The 18,676-nt window shown below is 46.2% G+C and overlaps 1 protein-coding gene across 1 annotated transcript in view; it reads right to left on the reverse strand.

Moving 5' to 3' along the window:
- Nucleotides 1–7,151: 7,151 nt before the first annotated feature.
- Nucleotides 7,152–18,676, reverse strand: part of LOC136634314 (immunoglobulin lambda-1 light chain-like) — a 120,195-nt gene continuing 108,670 nt past the window's right edge. The window contains exon 4 of the mRNA XM_066609793.1: nucleotides 7,152–7,785. Within this exon, the coding sequence (XP_066465890.1) occupies nucleotides 7,475–7,785 (311 nt within the window). The 3' untranslated portion in view covers nucleotides 7,152–7,474. The remainder of the gene's footprint in view (nucleotides 7,786–18,676) is intronic.

Raw genomic sequence — 18,676 nt, forward strand, 5'->3', positions numbered from 1 at the left:
TATCGGCTTGGACGTCTGCACGTTCTGGGTGATTTTAGTGCCGTCGGCGTACCAACTGAGGTCAGCCGCGCCCGGTGAAAAACCAGAAACCAGACAGGTGGATGTGGCCGTGTCCTTGGTGCTCATCTCTTGTTGGGATGGACCGTAGGCGTGCACTGTCGGAGGTACGACTGGTCCACCTGCAAGAGAGGTTTGGAAAGAGAAGCGCCATGATTACCAAGCAGGGAGAGAGTCTCCTGACATTCAAAACCATTTCCATCGAACACTAAATCTGCAAAAGGCAATTCTGCCCTGTTGCAACGTTTGGCTGACAAAAGGGATTCTGCCCTGTTGCAATGTTTGGCTGACAAAAGGGATTCTGCCCTGTTGCAATGTTTGGCTGACTTTTAAATCACTTTACAATGAATAAACTCTCTCTCTCTCTCTCACACACACACACACACACACACACACACACAGTGAGAGAGAGAGAGAGAGAGAGAGAGAGAGAGAGAGAGAGAGAGAGAGAGAAGAATCTCAAGCAATTGCCAAAGGAGAATTTATTAATAATCAGGGCTGGTCCATTCATGAGGCTAACTGAGCAGGTCACCTCAGGGAGTAGATGGGAGGGGCATCCACGTCAGTCTTCCTCCTCCTGCCACTCCTTGGACTAAAAAAGGGAGAGCGGGTGGAGTAGAAGAGGAAGTGCGGGGGCATGCAGTGTCTCCCCCTGTCTAGCCTACTTCCCTCCACACTTCCGATCCTACTCTGCCCTCCATTTCCTGTTCCAATCCAGGGAGTCGGAGGAGTAAAGGCTAGTACATCACCAGATAGAGCAGGACAGCATTTGGCCCACGGCTTCAGGTGCTCAAGTATCTTGGGCCAGCACAGGATGATGTCAACATAGGGAGATCCCTGCTGAGTCAAATGGAAGGTCTCCTGGGTGCAGCATGTGGCTTCTCATTTTGGCAACAGCCCTTTCCTCTTAGCATGTCATTACATTCCCCCCCCCCCATCCCCGGCAACTGAGATGTGGAGATTCACTGCCATTTCACCAGCTTAGTTAAGTGCATAATGGACCTGCTGGAAAAGAATGTAGGTGTATCTGACCCAGCATCTGCACCCCAGCATGGCCCACATAGATGCTTCAGAGAAATCCTCCAACGGGGCATGAAGGAAAGAGGTTCCAGTGCTGTTCCTTCACAGCCATTGGTATTTAGGGGCTTACTCCCTCTGCATTTCCCCCCTAGTTAATACAATCTTAATGCATTTATCTTGAGAACCATGTTAATAACTGATCAGGAATATCTTCTCAGACATTCAGGTTTTGGGAAATGGTTTTGAACCCTTTCCCCTCCAAGCTGAATTCGGTTTTAAGGAGTAGTTCTGAGACTAAGCAGCTGACTAGACACCATGAAAGCAATGTAGACTTGGCGGACTAAGGCTGCCATCCTATGCATGCTTTCCTGTGACTAAGTCCCATTGAACACAGTGGGACTTGCTTCTGAGGAAGCACATGTAGGATTGTGTCAGAACTAAGATCCCATTCATTCCAATGGGACTTGGTCATGACTCCCTTGATCGATCCCTTGATCGATCCCTTGTCTCAAAATGACATTAAATGCAACCCATTGTGCAAAGATGGCTTGTTAGTGGGGTCCTCGGGCTATGTGCAAGGAAGGAAGGAAGGAGAACAATACTGGAGATATTTTCAAAAAATTGCATGGTAGGTGATACCCATTCACAAAACCTGCCTCATTTAAGTGAGTAGGAGTGCAATGGTAAAACAAGAAGATGGCGCATGGTCTGGAGACAATGGTGCAAAAATGGCACGCTCTTAAAGGTAGACTGGCACATATTCCAAATAATAAATATAAATATAAATGAATGTGGTTTCGTATTATGGTGTGTGTATGTGGGGGGGATGACCCTGGCACATCTCCTAAGGTGAGGCAAAAAATGTTGAGCCAGAAACATGGTGGAGAACCAGTGGTATAACCTTGAAGGGTCAAACTAGACATGCCCTGAAACACACAAATGTCAACCCCCCCCTTCCATTGGAAAGGCCAGAGACAGTAATTGAGCAACACTGAGCCATGAGCTTAATGGAAGACTGAAGATTTTGCCCTGCTGAACTCTAATTTGTGCTCTCTGAATTGGGAAAAAAATACTTCCCACTCAAGTTCCCCCCCCCCCAATTTAAAGAATGCATATGGGGCAGACACAATTAGGGTTGGAGCTAAAACAGAAGTCAAGTTCTAAGCCCCCCTACCTTAAACTGCATTTTCTCCCCATTTGGTCTCACCTCCTTGCATTATTTAACAAACAGGCTACAAAACACAAAGTGGGGCTAACTGCCCAATTCTACGCATATCTACTCAGAAGTAAGTCCCGTTAGCATCAATGGGGCTTACTCGCAAGACAGTGTGGATAGAATTGGGCTGTAAGAGCCCTATCAGTTTAATAATTTTGTCCCTGACAAAATTTTGTACAGACCTGTACAAAAACCTGCCCACATTTCCTGGTAGAGAAACTTTGAGTTAGCCAAGCTGGCACAGCAGTTATAGAAGCAATGACGGATGTCTCCATGTAAGAGCACAATGTCTCCCTATGAGCTTTAACCGAAAGTCATGACTAGACACCATTACGACTGGTGAAAAAAGTCAGTCATCAGAACATGAAGACTCATGACTTTTGTTGGGACTGAGTCATGACTTTTGTACAGTAAAATCCGAGGCACATCTACTCAGAAGTCAGCCCCACTCTGTTCCATGGGATTCCTTACCAAGTCAGCATGTGTGGGAGTTGCAGCCTTCATCACGCCTAACTTTCTCAGGATATAACCCGTTATTTCTGTGCAGATAATTTTTTTTCCAAACACAAAAATCCACGGAGATCAAAGATCACAGCTAGCATTTATGAACTGTCCTCAACCATGACGCTGGAGGACATATCTTGTAGTATTTTTTAAAGTACTTTTGAAAGAGTACAAAAAAGGAGATCAGCCCAATGAATAATGAAACATGCAATCCTATACACATGCAATCCTACACACAAGACGGACTTCTGCAGAGGCATGCATAGGATTTTACCGTAAGCATTTTTTAAAAATTCATATACGACTTTCAGAAACCCAGCATTGCAATCTTAACGGAGCACTTTCCCCAGAAGCAAGCCTCATTGTGTTCAGAACGTCCTTTCACATAACCTAGTATGATAAATCCTTAAGGCTGCAATCAAGAATTGGTTTAGGCCAGTACAGCCCCATGGATTTCCAAGCAGAGCTGATGCTGGAGAGCCATGATTGGATTACCTGCCTGAAAATAAAATAACCAACAAATGCAAGGGGTAATGGAGGAACTCTAATGTTTGTCCAATGGAAGAGTAGCACTGCAGGAGCTGCCAGTCATTTCTTTCCCTCTTTGCTGTTTAAATTTCCACTCCTGGTAAAAGAAAGTGCCAACTAACATCAGGAGATCCCATCACAGATCTCCTGCATCGGGTTTGATTTTACTCTCAGATATGCCCCCCAAGACACCATAATGGTGCCATTCTTAGAAAAGGGACTGCAAGATGGTCCAGTTTTTTCCTTTAGATTGTGTAAAATGTCACTCGGAAAGATGATTTCCATGTTACCTGCCTCTCCATCAATCAAATTCAGTACAGAAACAGTCAGTGCTGTTGAATCGATCAAGAAGCTGTTGATTCAGAGGGTGAATTTATCCTGCAAAGTGTCATCAGATTTGACTGTAATTTTCTGCTTTCTGGAGAAGGTAATGACAGGATGAGAAGTTGCCAGCCAAGATAATTCAGTACAACCTCTTTACAAAGGGGAGAAAAGCAGGTAGGCTAAGCCCTGTTGGTTAACTAGAGCCCCTGAGACTCAAATTCACTCTCCTGCAACATTTTTGAATATGTGAATAAAGTTAGGTCAGAATTTCAGTTGAACCACAAAACAGATGGTCAAGTTTGCTTTGTCCACTTGCCCCAAGAAACGGAGGGGAGAAAACCACAATTTCATTCATCAATACGTTATCTGCAGGGGAATTGCGGGGAGAGATCTGTGCAATGGAATGTGAACATCCTCATGGCTGTTCAGATCCTATGAACGGATCCGTCAGGATGGAAACCCAGAGGGTCAACAGAGTCAGAGAACCAAAAACAGGGAAAATGCAGGAAATCGTTGCATATTGTCCCCGAGAAAGAAAGGATAAGGTAAGATTAGGTGACTTACCAGTGATTGACAGACGGGTTCCACCTCCGAAGATCCTCCACAGTGACACAGACCTGTACAAAAACCTGCCCAGGTTTCCTGGTAGAGAAAGCTCATTGACATCTATCCCACTTCAGCAGGAAGGTGGTCAACAGGACATGGACGACAGCACGCTTTCCGGAAGAGGAATTCTTCTCCGGTTCCAAAGAAGCTGCTGTTAGTGGTACATTTTGGAAGAGAAATTATACACTTACCTGACTCATTTTGGAGGCTGGAAGAGTGGCCTGCTAGCTGTTCATACACATGTCAGATCCCGAAAGTGGCTCCATTCCTCTCTGTGCCCATTCTTCGTTGATAGATGGAATCCCTAAGAAATGGAGGACCCGTAGGAGCTGATCCGGAGAAGTAGTGCCATTGCCAAGCCCAGCCTTGTACATTCAGATGTCTGTTTGTTAGGTAGTTGATTTTGCAGGCACTGAGGCATGTTGACTATGCTCAGATAGTTGTTTCCTATACATTCAGCCTAAAGCACTGGACCATTCCTTTGACTGTAAAGATGAACTTCCTTCATTGTATGCTGGTATGGCTCAGTTCTTAGAGAAATGCCCGAATAGAATGTCACCTAGAACAGAACTCAGAGTAAGAAGCACTAATTTCACATGACACCATACCAGGACTTGGAGGCCTTACTTCTTGGAATTTAGGCATTTCACATTGACAACGCTATGATCCTGGTCTTTAATATTATCCATACACTTAATGTCATCCTGCAGGTGAATTTTGATCGCGGTTGCATCGATGTGTGGGTTTAAACAGTCCACAATAGACTGCAGCTATAGGTTGATGTTCTTAGCAGATTCATCAAGAGTTGTCTGGCCCTTCGGTTTGAGGAATTTCAGCTAACTGGAATATGGTGAAATATTTGCTTGCCTGAAAGCCTAAATATATACCAGGAAGTCAGACTTAAAATATGACCTGTGCTTCCAGTTCTACTCAAGGTGTAGTTGGTCTGTGGAACTCCTTGCCACAGCACGTGGTGATGACATCTGGCCTAGATGCCTTTAAAAGGGAATTGGACAAGTTTCTGGAGGAAAAATCCATATGGGATACAAGCCATACTGGGTATGTTCAACCTCCTGATTTTAGAAACCGGCTAGGTCAGAATGCCAGATGCAGGGGAGGGTGTCATTTGGTGTCACCAAATGACACCCTACAGTTAGGGTTCTCAAACTCGGGTGTTGAGACACCCCAGCCTGAGGAGCACAACCTCTGGTCGCTTAAAGAGCGGGGAAATGGGGAAGGCTGAGATGCGATGCCCAGGATCTTGCCGCTGTGGGGGCGGAGGGGGCTTGTGGGGGCTTGTCCTTTACCTGCTGCTGTGGTGCGGGTAGCCCTGTGGAGTGCTCTGCATGGCTCCCCGTGGCTTGTGGAAAGTGAAAATCGTGATTGCGACCCAGGTCTGTTTTTGCGACGGCAACCCGGAAATGGTTCCTGATAGCTATTTTTACTTTCTAGCAGCTGTGGAGTGATCTGTGGGGCTCCCAGGACCCGCAGACTCCGGCAGCAGGTAAGGGATACTAGGAAAAGCCCCCTCTGTCTCCGTAGCGGCATGGTTCTGAGGATTGTGTTGTTTCCGTTTTCCCCACTCCCTCAAAGACTTACCTCTTGAATAATTTCGGGCTTGAATTTCTGCTTCAGACCTAAACCACAAACAGCCAAAGGGCCGATTGTGCTGTGATTTTGCATAGCTTGGAATTCAAGCGTTCCAGCTCAGAAGCCCAAGCAGGACGCAGACTTGGATCCTTCTCCAACCACACAACCCTCTTCCCTTTCCGGCGTTCCACTTTCCCCCCTAAGCGTCACGCCTCTCTCCACCGGGAGCCCCCGCTCAGCAACTTGACACCCTGTATTTTCAGCTCTATATTGTCGATGGCGGCTGAGCTAGGTGCTACATGACCCACCTGAAACTGGCTCACAACCCATCCGGTGGGTCCTCACCCACAGTTTGAGAAACACTGTGTTAGAATGTTTATGAAGATTCTGTGATGTCACAGGCTGAGTCTGCGTTTGGTTGGGAATTGCAGGCGGGCATATGGGCAGGAGACGATATGTGTCTATCAGGCCTCTTCTCTCTCTTATTCAAGCCCAGAACTGGATGTGCTACAACACTGTAGAGCTATCAGAGAGCATGGTTGCTCACCCACTTTTCTCCAACACGGTCAGTTCCATGAATATAAATCTCTTCTCGTCCCCCATTCCCTTTGTTAGTATGGAATCTTTCCATGAACATGGAGATCCTCCTGCCAAGAGCACAGGCTTGAAGTGACTAGCTGAATAGGCACTTCAAGTGTGTGCTCTTCATACCATAAATTTTGCCACTGAAAAACACCCAAGGGTTGCCAGGCTTCCAGGACTGGCCAGGAGTCTCCAGGAACCTGCATCCATTTCCAGGTGTCCACTGAAAGATATCCTGGAGATTTGAATTGGACCTCCAGGTATTTGCAAAGGACGCCATGACGAGAAAAAAAAATATCCAAGAAAAGTTTCAGTCAGAGTTGCCAATCCTAAAGAAAACACGCAATGTGGTGCTTACACAGGGCAACTCAAGGTGAACTTAACTAATTTTAACTCCCACGAGAGCCAGTGTGATACAGATGATGTAAGTGGCTCACCTGCTTGTGAGCAGTGAGCTCAAGTGTTGTGGCTCACCTGCTGTCCCCGCACCGCATATTCCTGCATGTTGCCTTGGGTGCTCCCTGAGGCAACTGGTGGGCCACTGTGAGATACAGGAAGCTGAACTAGATGGGCCTTTGGCCTGATGCAGCGGGGCTCTTATGTTCTTATGGAGAAACATGTGAACCACCCAGATTGTGGAGAGAACCTGTCAACCACTCATAAAACGCACGTGAAAACATCAGGGTGGGGAGAATGAAGGAACATAGCACCTGAAACCACAAGATAGAGCATTGTCTGTTTTATTCATTGCATGATGCCATTGAACACAGTTAGGGGTCTTTTGTGTGTGTGTTTTAACACAACCCAAGGAAATCTATACAGAGACAACAGCATTGCAGAGTTGGGGTTTTATTAATCAACGGTACCAAGAAGGCTGGCTACGAGCTAAAGGGGGAAGGAGAAGCATTGTCAAATCCTGGGAGTACAGAAGGGGAAAGGGGGCAGTGGGGGGGAAGCAAATTGCATGGCCTGTGTGAAGGATTCTCCAGCCGACTGGGATTGGAGGTCTCAGCCCAGCCCTGTGGGCCCTCAGGCTGGAGAGGGACACTAGGAACGTGTCACGGTCTTCTCGTAGGTCTTCTCTCCGTGCGTCACTTTGCACGTGTAACTGTTGTGGTTTCTCCATTCTGGGACACTCAGCGTCAGGTAACTGCTCATGGTGTATTTGTCTCCCTGTTTGATCGGCTTGGACGTCTGCACGTTCTGGGTGATTTTAGTGCCGTCGGCGTACCAACTGAGGTCAGCCGCGCCCGGTGAAAAACCAGAAACCAGACAGGTGGATGTGGCTGTGTCCTTGGTGCTCATCTCTTGTTGCGATGGACCGTAGGCGTGCACTGTCGGAGGTACGACTGGTCCACCTGCAAGAGAGGTTTGGAAAGAGAAGCGCCATGATTACCAAGCAGGGAGAGAGTCTCCTGAGCATTCAAAACCATTTCCATCGAACACTAAATCTGCAAAAGGCAATTCTGCCCTGTTGCAATGTTTGGCTGACAAAAGGGATTCTGCCCTGTTGCAATGTTTGGCTGACTTTTAAATCACTTTACAATGAATAAACTCACACACACACACACACACACACACACACACACACACACACACACACACACACACACACACACAGTGAGAGAGAGAGAGAGAGAGAGAGAGAGAGAGGAATCTCAAGCAATTGCCAAAGGAGAATTTATTAATAGAATCAAATCAGAGCTGGTCCATTCATGAGGCTAATTGAGCAGGTCACCTCAGGGAGTAGATGGGAGGGGCATCCACCTCAGTCTTCCTCCTCCTGCCACTCCTTGGACTAAAAAAGGAAGAGCGGGTGGAGTAGAAGAGGAAGTGTGGGGGGCATGCAGTGTCTCCCCCAGTCTAGCCTACTTCCCTCCACACTTCCGATCCTACTCTGCACTCCATTTCCTGTTCCAATCCAGGGAGTTGGAGGAGTAAAGGCTAGTACATCACCAGATAGAGCAGGACAGCATTTGGCCCACGGCTTCAGGTGCTCAAGTATCTTGGGCCAGCACAGGATGATGTCAACATAGGGAGATCTCTGCTGAGTCAAATGGAAGGTCTACTCTGTGCAGCATGTGGCTTCTTCACTTTGGCAACAGCCCTTTCCTCTTAGCATGTCATTACATTCCCCCCCCCCCCATCCCCGGCAACTGAGATGTGGAGATTCACTGCCATTTCACCAGCTTAGTTAAGTGCATAATGGACCTGCTGGAAAAGAATGTAGGTGTATCTGACCCAGCATCTGCACCCCAGCATGGCCCACATAGATGCTTCAGAGAAATCCTCCAACGGGGCATGAAGGAAAGAGGTTCCAGTGCTGTTCCTTCACAGCCATTGGTGTTTAGGGGCTTACTCCCTCTGCATTTCCCCCCTAGTTAATACAATCTTAATGCATTTATCTTGTGAACCATGTTAATAACTGATCAGGAATATCTTCTCAGACATTCAGGTTTTGGGAAATGGTTTTGAACCCTTTCCCCTCCAAGCTGAATTCAGTTTTAAGGAGTAGTTCTGAGACTAAGCAGCTGACTAGACACCATGAAAGCAATGTAGACTTGGCGGACTAAGGCTGCCATCCTATGCATGCTTTCCTGTGACTAAGTCCCATTGAACACAGTGGAACGTGCTTCTGAGGAAGCACACTAACAAGGATGGCTTGTTAGTGGGGTCCTCGGGCTATGTGCAAGGAAGGAAGGAGAACAATACTGGAGATATTTTCAAAAAAATTGCATGGTAGGTGATACCCATTCACAAAACCTGCCTCATTTAAGTGAGTAGGAGTGCAATGGTAAAACAAGAAGATGGCGCATGGTCTGGAGACAATGGTGCGAAAATGGCACGCCCTTAAAGGTAGACTGGCACATATTTCAAATAATAAATATAAATATAAATGAATGTGGTCAAACGAGACATGCCCTGAAACACTCAAGTGCTGCCACCCCCCTTTTTGGAAGGCCAGAGACAGTAATTGAGCAACACTGAGCCATGAGCATAATGGAAGACTGAAGATTTTGCCCTGCTGAACTCTAATTTGTGCTCTCTGAATTGGGGAAAAAATACTTCCCACTCAAGTTCCCCCCCCCCCAATTTAAAGAATGCATATGGGGCAGACACAAAAGTTCTTTACAGAAGTAAAGTTCTAAGCCCCCCTACCTTATACTGCATTTTCTCCCCATTTGGTCTCACCTCCTTGCATTATTTAACAAACAGGCTACAAAACACAAAGTGGGGCTAACTGCCCAATTCTACGCATATCTACTCAGAAGTAAGTCCCGTTAGCGTCACTGGGGCTTACTCGCAAAACAGTGTGGATAGAATTGGGCTGTAAGTGCCCTATCTGTTTAATAATTTTGTCCCTGACAAAATTTTGTACAGACCTGTACAAAAACCTGCCCACATTTCCTGGTAGAGAAACTTTGAGTTAGCCAAGCTGGCACAGCAGTTACAGAAGCAATGATGGATGTCTCCATGTAAGAGCACAATGTCTCCCTATGAGCTTTAACCGAAAGAGAGTAAGTCATGACTAGACACTATTACGACTGGTGAAAAAAGTCAGTCATCAGAACATGAAGACTCATGACTTTTGTTGGGACTGAGTCATGACTTTTGTACAGTAAAATCCGAGGCACATCTACTCAGAAGTCAGCCCCACTCTGTTCCATGGGATTCCTTACCAAGTCAGCATGTGTGGGAGTTGCAGCCTTCATCACGCCTAACTTTCTCAGGATATAACCCGTTATTTCTGTGCAGATAATTTTTTTTCCAAACACAAAAATCCATGGAGATCAAAGATCACAGCTAGCATTTATGAACTGTCCTCAACCATGACACTGGAGGACATATCTTGTAGTATTTTTTAAAGTACTTTTGAAAGAGTACAAAAAAGGAGATCAGCCCAATGAATAATGAAACATGCAATCCTATACACATGCAATCCTACACACAAGACGGACTTCTGCAGAGGCATGCATAGGATTTTACCGTAAGCGTTTTTTAAAAATTCATATACGACTTTCAGAAACCCAGCATTGCAATCTTAACGGAGCACTTTCCCCAGAAGCAAGCCTCATTGTGTTCAGAACATCCTTTCACATAACCTAGTATGATAAATCCTTAAGGCTGCAATCAAGAATTGGTTTAGGCCAGTACAGCCCCATGGATTTCCAAGCAGAGCTGATGCTGTAGAGCCATGATTGGATTACCTGCCTGAAAATAAAATAACCAACAAATGCAAGGGGTAATGGAGGAACTCTAATTTTTGTCCAATGGAAGTGTAGCACTGCAGGAGCTGCCAGTCATTCCTTTCCCTCTTTGCTGTTCTCCTGGTTTAAATTTCCACTCCTGGTAAAAGAAAGTGCCAACTAACATCAGGAGATCCCATCACAGATCTCCTGCATCAGGTTTGATTTTACTCTCAGATATGCCCCCAAAGACACCATAATGGTGCCATTCTTAGAAAAGGGACTGCAAGATGGTCCAGTTTTTTCCTTTAGATTGTGTAAAATGTCACTCGGAAAGATGATTTCCATGTTACCTGCCTCTCCATCAATCAAATTCAGTACAGAAACAGTCAGTGCTGTTGAATCGATCAAGAAGCTGTTGATTCAGAGGGTGAATTTATCCTGCAAAGTGTCATCAGATTTGACTGTAATTTTCTGCCTTCTGGAGAAGGTAATGACAGGATGAGAAGTTGCCAGCCAAGATAATTCAGTACAACCTCTTTACAAAGGGGAGAAAAGCAGGTAGGCTAAGCCCTGTTGGTTAACTAGAGCCCCTGAGACTCAAATTCACTCTCCTGCAACATTTTTGAATATGTGAATAAAGTTAGGTCAGAATTTCAGTTGAGCCACAAAACAGATGGTCAAGCTTTGCTTTGTCCACTTGCCCCAAGAAACGGAGGGGAGAAAACCACAATTTCATTCATCAATACATTATCTGCAGGGGAACTGCGGGGAGAGATCTGTGCAATGGAATGTGAACATCCTCATGGCTGTTCAGATCCTATGAACGGATCCGTCAGGATGGAAACCCAGAGGGTCAACAGAGTCAGAGAACAAAAAACAGGGAAAATGCAGGAAATTGTTGTATATTGTCCCCGAGAAAGAAAGGATAAGGTAAGATTAGGTGACTTACCAGTGATTGACAGACGGGTTCCACCTCCGAAGATCCACCACAGTGACACAGACCTGTACAAAAACCTGCCCAGGTTTCCTGGTAGAGAAAGCTCATTGACATCTATCCCACTTCAGCAGGAAGGTGGTCAACAGGACATGGACGACAGCGCGCTTTCCGGAAGAGGAATTCTTCTCCGTTTCCAAAGAAGCTGCTGCTAGTGGTACATTTTGGAAGAGAAATTATACACTTACCTGACTCATTTTGGAGGCTGGAAGAGTGGCCTGCTAGCTGTTCATACACATGTCAGATCCCGAAAGTGGCTCCATTCCTCTCGGTGCCCATTCTTCGTTGATAGATGGAATCCATAAGAAATGGAGGACCCGTAGGAGCTGATCCGGAGAAGTAGTGCCATTGCCAAGCCCAGCCTTGTACATTCAGATGTCTGTTTGTTAGGTAGTTGATTTTGCAGGCACTGAGGCATGTTGACTATGCTCAGATAGTTGTTTCCTATACATTCAGCCTAAAGCACTGGACCATTCCTTTGACTGTAAAGATGAACTTCCTTCATTGTATGCTGGTATGGCTCAGTTCTTAGAGAAATGCTCTAATAGAATGTCACCAAGAACAGAACTCAGAGTGAGAAGCACTAATTTCACATGACACCATACCAGGACTTGGAGGCCTTACTTCTTGGAATTTAGGCTTTTCACATTGACAACGCTATGATCCTGGTCTTTAATATTATCCATACACTTAATGTCATCCTGCAGGTGAATTTTGATCGCGGTTGCATCGATGTGTGGGTTTAAACAGTCCACAATAGACTGCAGCTATAGGTTGATGTTCTTAGCAGATTCATCAAGAGTTGTCTGGCCCTTCGGTTTGAGGAATTTCAGCTAACTGGAATATGGTGAAATATTTGCTTGCCTGAAAGCCTAAATATATACCAGGAAGTCAGACTTAAAATATGACCTGTGCTTCCAGTTCTACTCAAGGTGTAGTTGGTCTGTGGAACTCCTTGCCACAGCACGTGGTGATGGCATCTGGCCTAGATGCCTTTAAAAGGGGATTGGACAAGTTTCTGGAGGAAAAATCCATTCCGGGATACAAGCCATACTGGGTATGTACAACCTCCTGATTTTAGAAACCGGCTAGGTCAGAATGCCAGATGCAGGGGAGGGTGTCATTTGGTGTCACCAAATGACACCCTACAGTTAGAGTTCTCAAACTCGGGTGTTGAGACACCCCAGCCTGAGGAGCACAACCTCTGGTCGCTTAAAGAGCGGGGAAATGGGGAAGGCTGAGATGCGATGCCCAGGATTTTGCCGCTGTGGGGGCGGAGGGGGCTTGTGGGGGCTTGTCCTTTTCCTGCTGCTGTGGTGCGGGTAGCCCTGTGGAGTGCTCTGCATGGCTCCCCGTGGCTTGTGGAAAGTGAAAATCGTGATTGCGACCCAGGTCTGTTTTTGCGACGGCAACCCGGAAATGGTTCGTGGCGGCTATTTTTACTTTCTACCAGCTGCGGAGTGATCTGTGGGGCTCCCAGGACCCGCAGACTCCAGCAGCAGGTAAGGGATACTAGGAAAAGCCCCCTCTGTCTCCGTAGCAGCATGGTTCTGAGGATTGTGTTGTTTCCGTTTTCCCCACTCCCTCAAAGACTTACCTCTTGAATAATTTCGGGCTTGAATTTTGGCTTCAGACCTAAACCACAAACAGCCAAAGGGCCGATTGTGCTGTGATTTTGCATAGCTTGGAATTCAAGCGTTCCAGCTCAGAAGCCCAAGCAGGATGCAGACTTGGATCCTTCTCCAACCACACAACCCTCTTCCCTTTCCGGCGTTCCACTTTCCCCCCTAAGCGTCAAGCCTCTCTCCACCGGGAGCCCCCGCTCAGCAACTTGACACCCTGTATTTTCAGCTCTATATTGTCGATGGCGGCTGAGCTAGGTGCTACACGACCCACCTGAAACTGGCTCACAACCCACCCGGTGGGTCCTGACCCACAGTTTGAGAAACACTGTGTTAGAATGTTTATGAAGATTCTGTGATGTCACAGGCTGAGCCTGCGTTTGGTTGGGAATTGCAGGCGGGCATATGGGCAGGAGACGATATGTGTCTATCAGGCCTCTTCTCTCTCTTATTCAAGCCCAGAACTGGATGTGCTACAACACTGTAGAGCTATCAGAGAGCATGGTTGCTCACCCACTTTTCTCCAACACGGTCAGCTCCATCAATATAAATCTCTACTCGTCCCCCATTGCCTTTGTTAGTATGGAATCTTTCCATGAACATGGAGATCCTCCTACCAAGAGCACAGGCTTGAAGTGACTAGCTGAATAGGCACTTCAAGTGTGTGCTCTTCATACCATAAATTTTGCCACTGAAAAACACCCAAGGGTTGCCAGGCTTCCAGGACTGGCCAAGAGTCTCCAGGAACCTGCATCCATTTCCAGGTGTCCACTGAAAGATATCCTGGAGATTTGAATGGGACCTCCAGGAATTTGCAAAGGACACCATGACGAGAAAAAAAAATATCCAAGAAAAGTTTCAGTCAGAGTTGCCAATCCTAAAGACAACACGCAATGTGGTGCTTACACAGGGCAACTCAAGGTGAACTTAACTAATTTTAACTCCCATGAGAGCCAGTGTGATACAGATGATGTAAGTGGCTCACCTGCTTGTGAGCAGTGAGCTCAAGTGTTGTGGCTCACCTGCTGTCCCCGCACCGCATATTCCTGCATGTTGCCTTGGGTGCTCCCTGAGGCAACTGGTGGGCCACTGTGAGATACAGGAAGCTGAACTAGATGGGCCTTTGGCCTGATGCAGCGGGGCTCTTATGTTCTTATGGAGAAACATGTGAACCACCCAGATTGTGGAGAGAACCTGTCAACCACTCATAAAACGCACGTGAAAACATCAGGGTGGGGAGAATGAAGGAACATAGCACCTGAAACCACAAGATAGAGCATTGTCTGTTTTATTCATTGCATGATGCCATTGAACACAGTTAGGGGTCTTTTGTGTGTGTGTTTTAACACAACCCAAGGAAATCTATACAGAGACAACAGCATTGCAGAGTTGGGGTTTTATTAATCAACGGTACCAAGAAGGCTGGCTACGAGCTAAAGGGGGAAGGAGAAGCATTGTCAAATCCTGGGAGTACAGAAGGGGAAAGGGGGCAGTGGGGGGGAAGCAAATTGCATGGCCTGTGTGAAGGATTCTCCAGCCGACTGGGATTGGAGGTCTCAGCCCAGCCCTGTGGGCCCTCAGGCTGGAGAGGGACGCTAGGAACGTGTCACGGTCTTCTCGTAGGTCTTCTCTCCGTGCGTCACTTTGCACGCATAACTGTTGTGGTTTCTCCATTCTGGGACACTCAGTGTCAGGTAACTGCTCATGGTGTATTTGTCTCCCTGTTTGATCGGCCTGGACGTCTGCACGTTCTGGGTGATTTTAGTGCCGTCGGCGTACCAACTGAGGTCAGCCGCGCCCGGTGAAAAACCAGAAACCAGACAGGTGGATGTGGCCGTGTCCTTGGTGCTCATCTCTTGTTGGGATGGACCGTAGGCGTGCACTGTGGGAGGTACGACTGGTCCACCTGCAAGAGAGGTTTGGAAAGAGAAGCGCCATGATTACCAAGCAGGGAGAGAGTCTCCTGAGCATTCAAAACCATTTCCATCGAACACTAAATCTGCAAAAGGCAAAAAGTGCCAATGTTCTGGGATTCTGCCCTGTTGCAATGTTTGGCTGACTTTTAAATCACTTTACAATGAATAAACTCACACACACTCACACACACACACACACACACAGTGAGAGAGAGAGAGAGAGAGAGAGAGAGAGAGAGAGAGAGAGGAATCTCAAGCAATTGCCAAAGGAGAATTTATTAATAGAAACAAATCAGGGCTGGTCCATTCATGAGGCTAATTGAGCAGGTCACCTCAGGGAGTAGATGGGAGGGGCATCCACCTCAGTCTTCCTCCTCCTGCCACTCCTTGGACTAAAAAAGGAAGAGCGGGTGGAGTAGAAGAGGAAGTGCGTGGGCATGCATACTTCCCTCCACACTTCCGATCCTACTCTGCCCTCCATTTCCTGTTCCAATCCAGGGAGTAGGAGGAGTAAAGGCTAGTACATCACCAGATAGAGCAGGACAGCATTTGGCCCACGGCTTCAGGTGCTCAAGTATCTTGGGCCAGCACAGGATGATGTCAACATAGGGAGATCCCTGCTGAGTCAAATGGAAGGTCTACTCTGTGCAGCATGTGGCTTCTTCACTTTGGCAACAGCCCTTTCCTCTTAGCAGGTCGTTACATTCCCCCCCCCCCCATCCCCAGCAACTGAGATGGGGAGATTCACTGCCATTTCACCAGCTTTGTTAAGTGCATAATGGACCTGCTGGAAAAGAATGTAGGTGTATCTGACCCAGCATCTGCACCCCAGCATGGCCCACATAGATGCTTCAGAGAAATCCTCCAACGGGGCATGAAGGAAAGAGGTTCCAGTGCTGTTCCTTCACAGCCATTGGTATTTAGGGGCTTACTCCCTCTGCATTTCCCCCCTAGTTAATAACAATCTTAATGCATTTATCTTGTGAACCTTGTTAATAACTGATCAGGAATATCTTCTCAGACATTCAGGTTTTGGGAAATGGTTTTGGACCATTTCCCTTCCAAGCCGAATACAGTTTAAGGAGTAGTTCTGAGACTAAGCAGCTGACTAGACACCACGAAAGCAATGTAGACTTGGTGGACTAAGGTTGCCATCCTATGCATGCTTTCCTGTGAGTAAGTCCCATTGAACACAGTGGGACTTGCTTCTGAGGAAGCACATGTAGGATTGTGTCAGAACTAAGATCCCATTCATTCCAATGGGACTTGGTCATGACTCCCTTGATCGATCCCTTGATCGATCCCTTGTCTCAAAATGACATTAAATGCAACCCATTGTGCAAAGATGGCTTGTTAGTGGGGTCCTCGGGCTATGTGCAAGGAAGGAAGGAGAACAATATTGGAGATATTTTCAAAAAATTTGCATGGTAGGTGATACCCATTCACAAAACCTGCCTCATTTAAGTGAGTAGGAGTGCAATGGTAAAACAAGAAGATGGCGCATGGTCTGGAGACAATGGTGCGAAAATGGCACGCTTTTAAAGGTAGACTGGCACATATTTCAAATAATAAATATAAATATAAATGAATGTGGTTTCGTATTATGGTGTGTGTATGTGGGGGACGATGACCCTGGCACATCTCCTAAGGTGAGGCAAAAAATGTTGAGCCAGAAACATGGTGGAGAACCAGTGGTATAACCTTGCAGGGTCAAACTAGACATGCCCTGAAACACACAAATGTCAACCCCGTCTCCCATTGGAAAGGCCAGAGACAGTAATTGAGCAACACTAAGCCATGAGCTTAATGGAAGACTGAAGATTTTGCCCTGCTGAACTCTAATTTGTGCTCTCTGAATTGGGGAAAAAATACTTCCCACTCAAGTTCCCCCCCCCCCCCAATTTAAAGAATGCATATGGGGCAGACACAAAAGTTCTTTACAGAAGTAAAGTTCTAAGCCCCCCTACCTTAGACTGCATTTTCTCCCCATTTGGTCTCACCTCCTTGCATTATTTAACAAACAGGCTACAAAACACAAAGTGGGGCTAACTGCCCAATCCTATGCATATCTACTCAGAAGTAAGTCCCGTTAGCGTCAATGGGGCTTACTCGCAAGAAAGTGTGGATAGAATTGGGCTGTAAGAGCCCTATCTGTTTAATAATTTTGTCCCTGACAAAATTTTGTACAGACCTGTACAAAAACCTGCCCACATTTCCTGGTAGAGAAACTTTGAGTTAGCCAAGCTGGCACAGCAGTTACAGAAGCAATGACGGATGTCTCCATGTAAGAGCACAATGTCTCCCTATGAGCTTTAACCGAAAGACAGTAAGTCATGACTAGACACCATTACGACTGGTGAAAAAAGTCAGTCATCAGAACATGAAGACTCATAACTTTTGTTGGGACTGAGTCATGACTTTTGTACAGTAAAATCCGAGGCACATCTACTCAGAAGTCAGCCCCACTCTGTTCCATGGGATTCCTTACCAAGTCAGCATGTGTGGGAGTTGCAGCCTTCATCACGCCTAACTTTCTCAGGATATAACCCGTTATTTCTGTGCAGATAATTTTTTTTCCAAACACAAAAATCCACGGAGATCAAAGATAACAGCTAGCATTTATGAACTGTCCTCAACCATGACGCTGGAGGACATATCTTGTAGTATTTTTTAAAGTACTTTTGAAAGAGTACAAAAAAGGAGATCAGCCCAATGAATAATGAAACATGCAATCCTATACACATGCAATCCTACACACAAGACGGACTTCTGCAGAGGCATGCATAGGATTTTACTGTAAGCATTTTTTAAAAATTCTTATACGACTTTCAGAAACCCAGCATTGCAATCTTAATGGAGCACTTTCCCCAGAAGCAAGCCTCATTGTGTTCAGAACTTCCTTTCACACAACCTAGTATGATAAATCCTTAAGGCTGCAATCAAGAATTGGTTTAGGCCAGTACAGCCCCATGGATTTCCAAGCAGAGCTGATGCTGGAGAGCCATGATTGGATTACCTGCCTGAAAATAAAATAACCAACAAATGCAAGGGGTAATGGAGGAACTCTAATTTTTGTCCAATGGAAGAGTAGCACTGCAGGAGCTGCCAGTCATTCCTTTCCCTCTTTGCTGTTCTCCTGGTTTAAATTTCCACTCCTGGTAAAAGAAAGTGCCAACTAACATCAGGAGATCCCATCACAGATCTCCTGCATCAGGTTTGATTTTACTCTCAGATATGCCCCCAAAGACACCATAATGGTGCCATTCTTAGAAAAGGGACTGCAAGATGGTCCAGTTTTTTTCCTTTAGATTGTGTAAAATGTCACTCGGAAAGATGATTTCCATGTTACCTGCCTCTCCATCAATCAAATTCAGTACAGAAACAGTCAGTGCTGTTGAATCGATCAAGAAGCTGTTGATTCAGAGGGTGAATTTATCCTGCAAAGTGTCATCAGATTTGACTGTAAATTTCTGCCTTCTGGAGAAGGTAATGACAGGATGAGAAGTTGCCAGCCAAGATAATTCAGT

The sequence above is a fragment of the Tiliqua scincoides genome, chromosome 14 (assembly GCF_035046505.1).
Source record: "Tiliqua scincoides isolate rTilSci1 chromosome 14, rTilSci1.hap2, whole genome shotgun sequence".
Classification (NCBI taxonomy): domain Eukaryota; kingdom Metazoa; phylum Chordata; class Lepidosauria; order Squamata; family Scincidae; genus Tiliqua; species Tiliqua scincoides.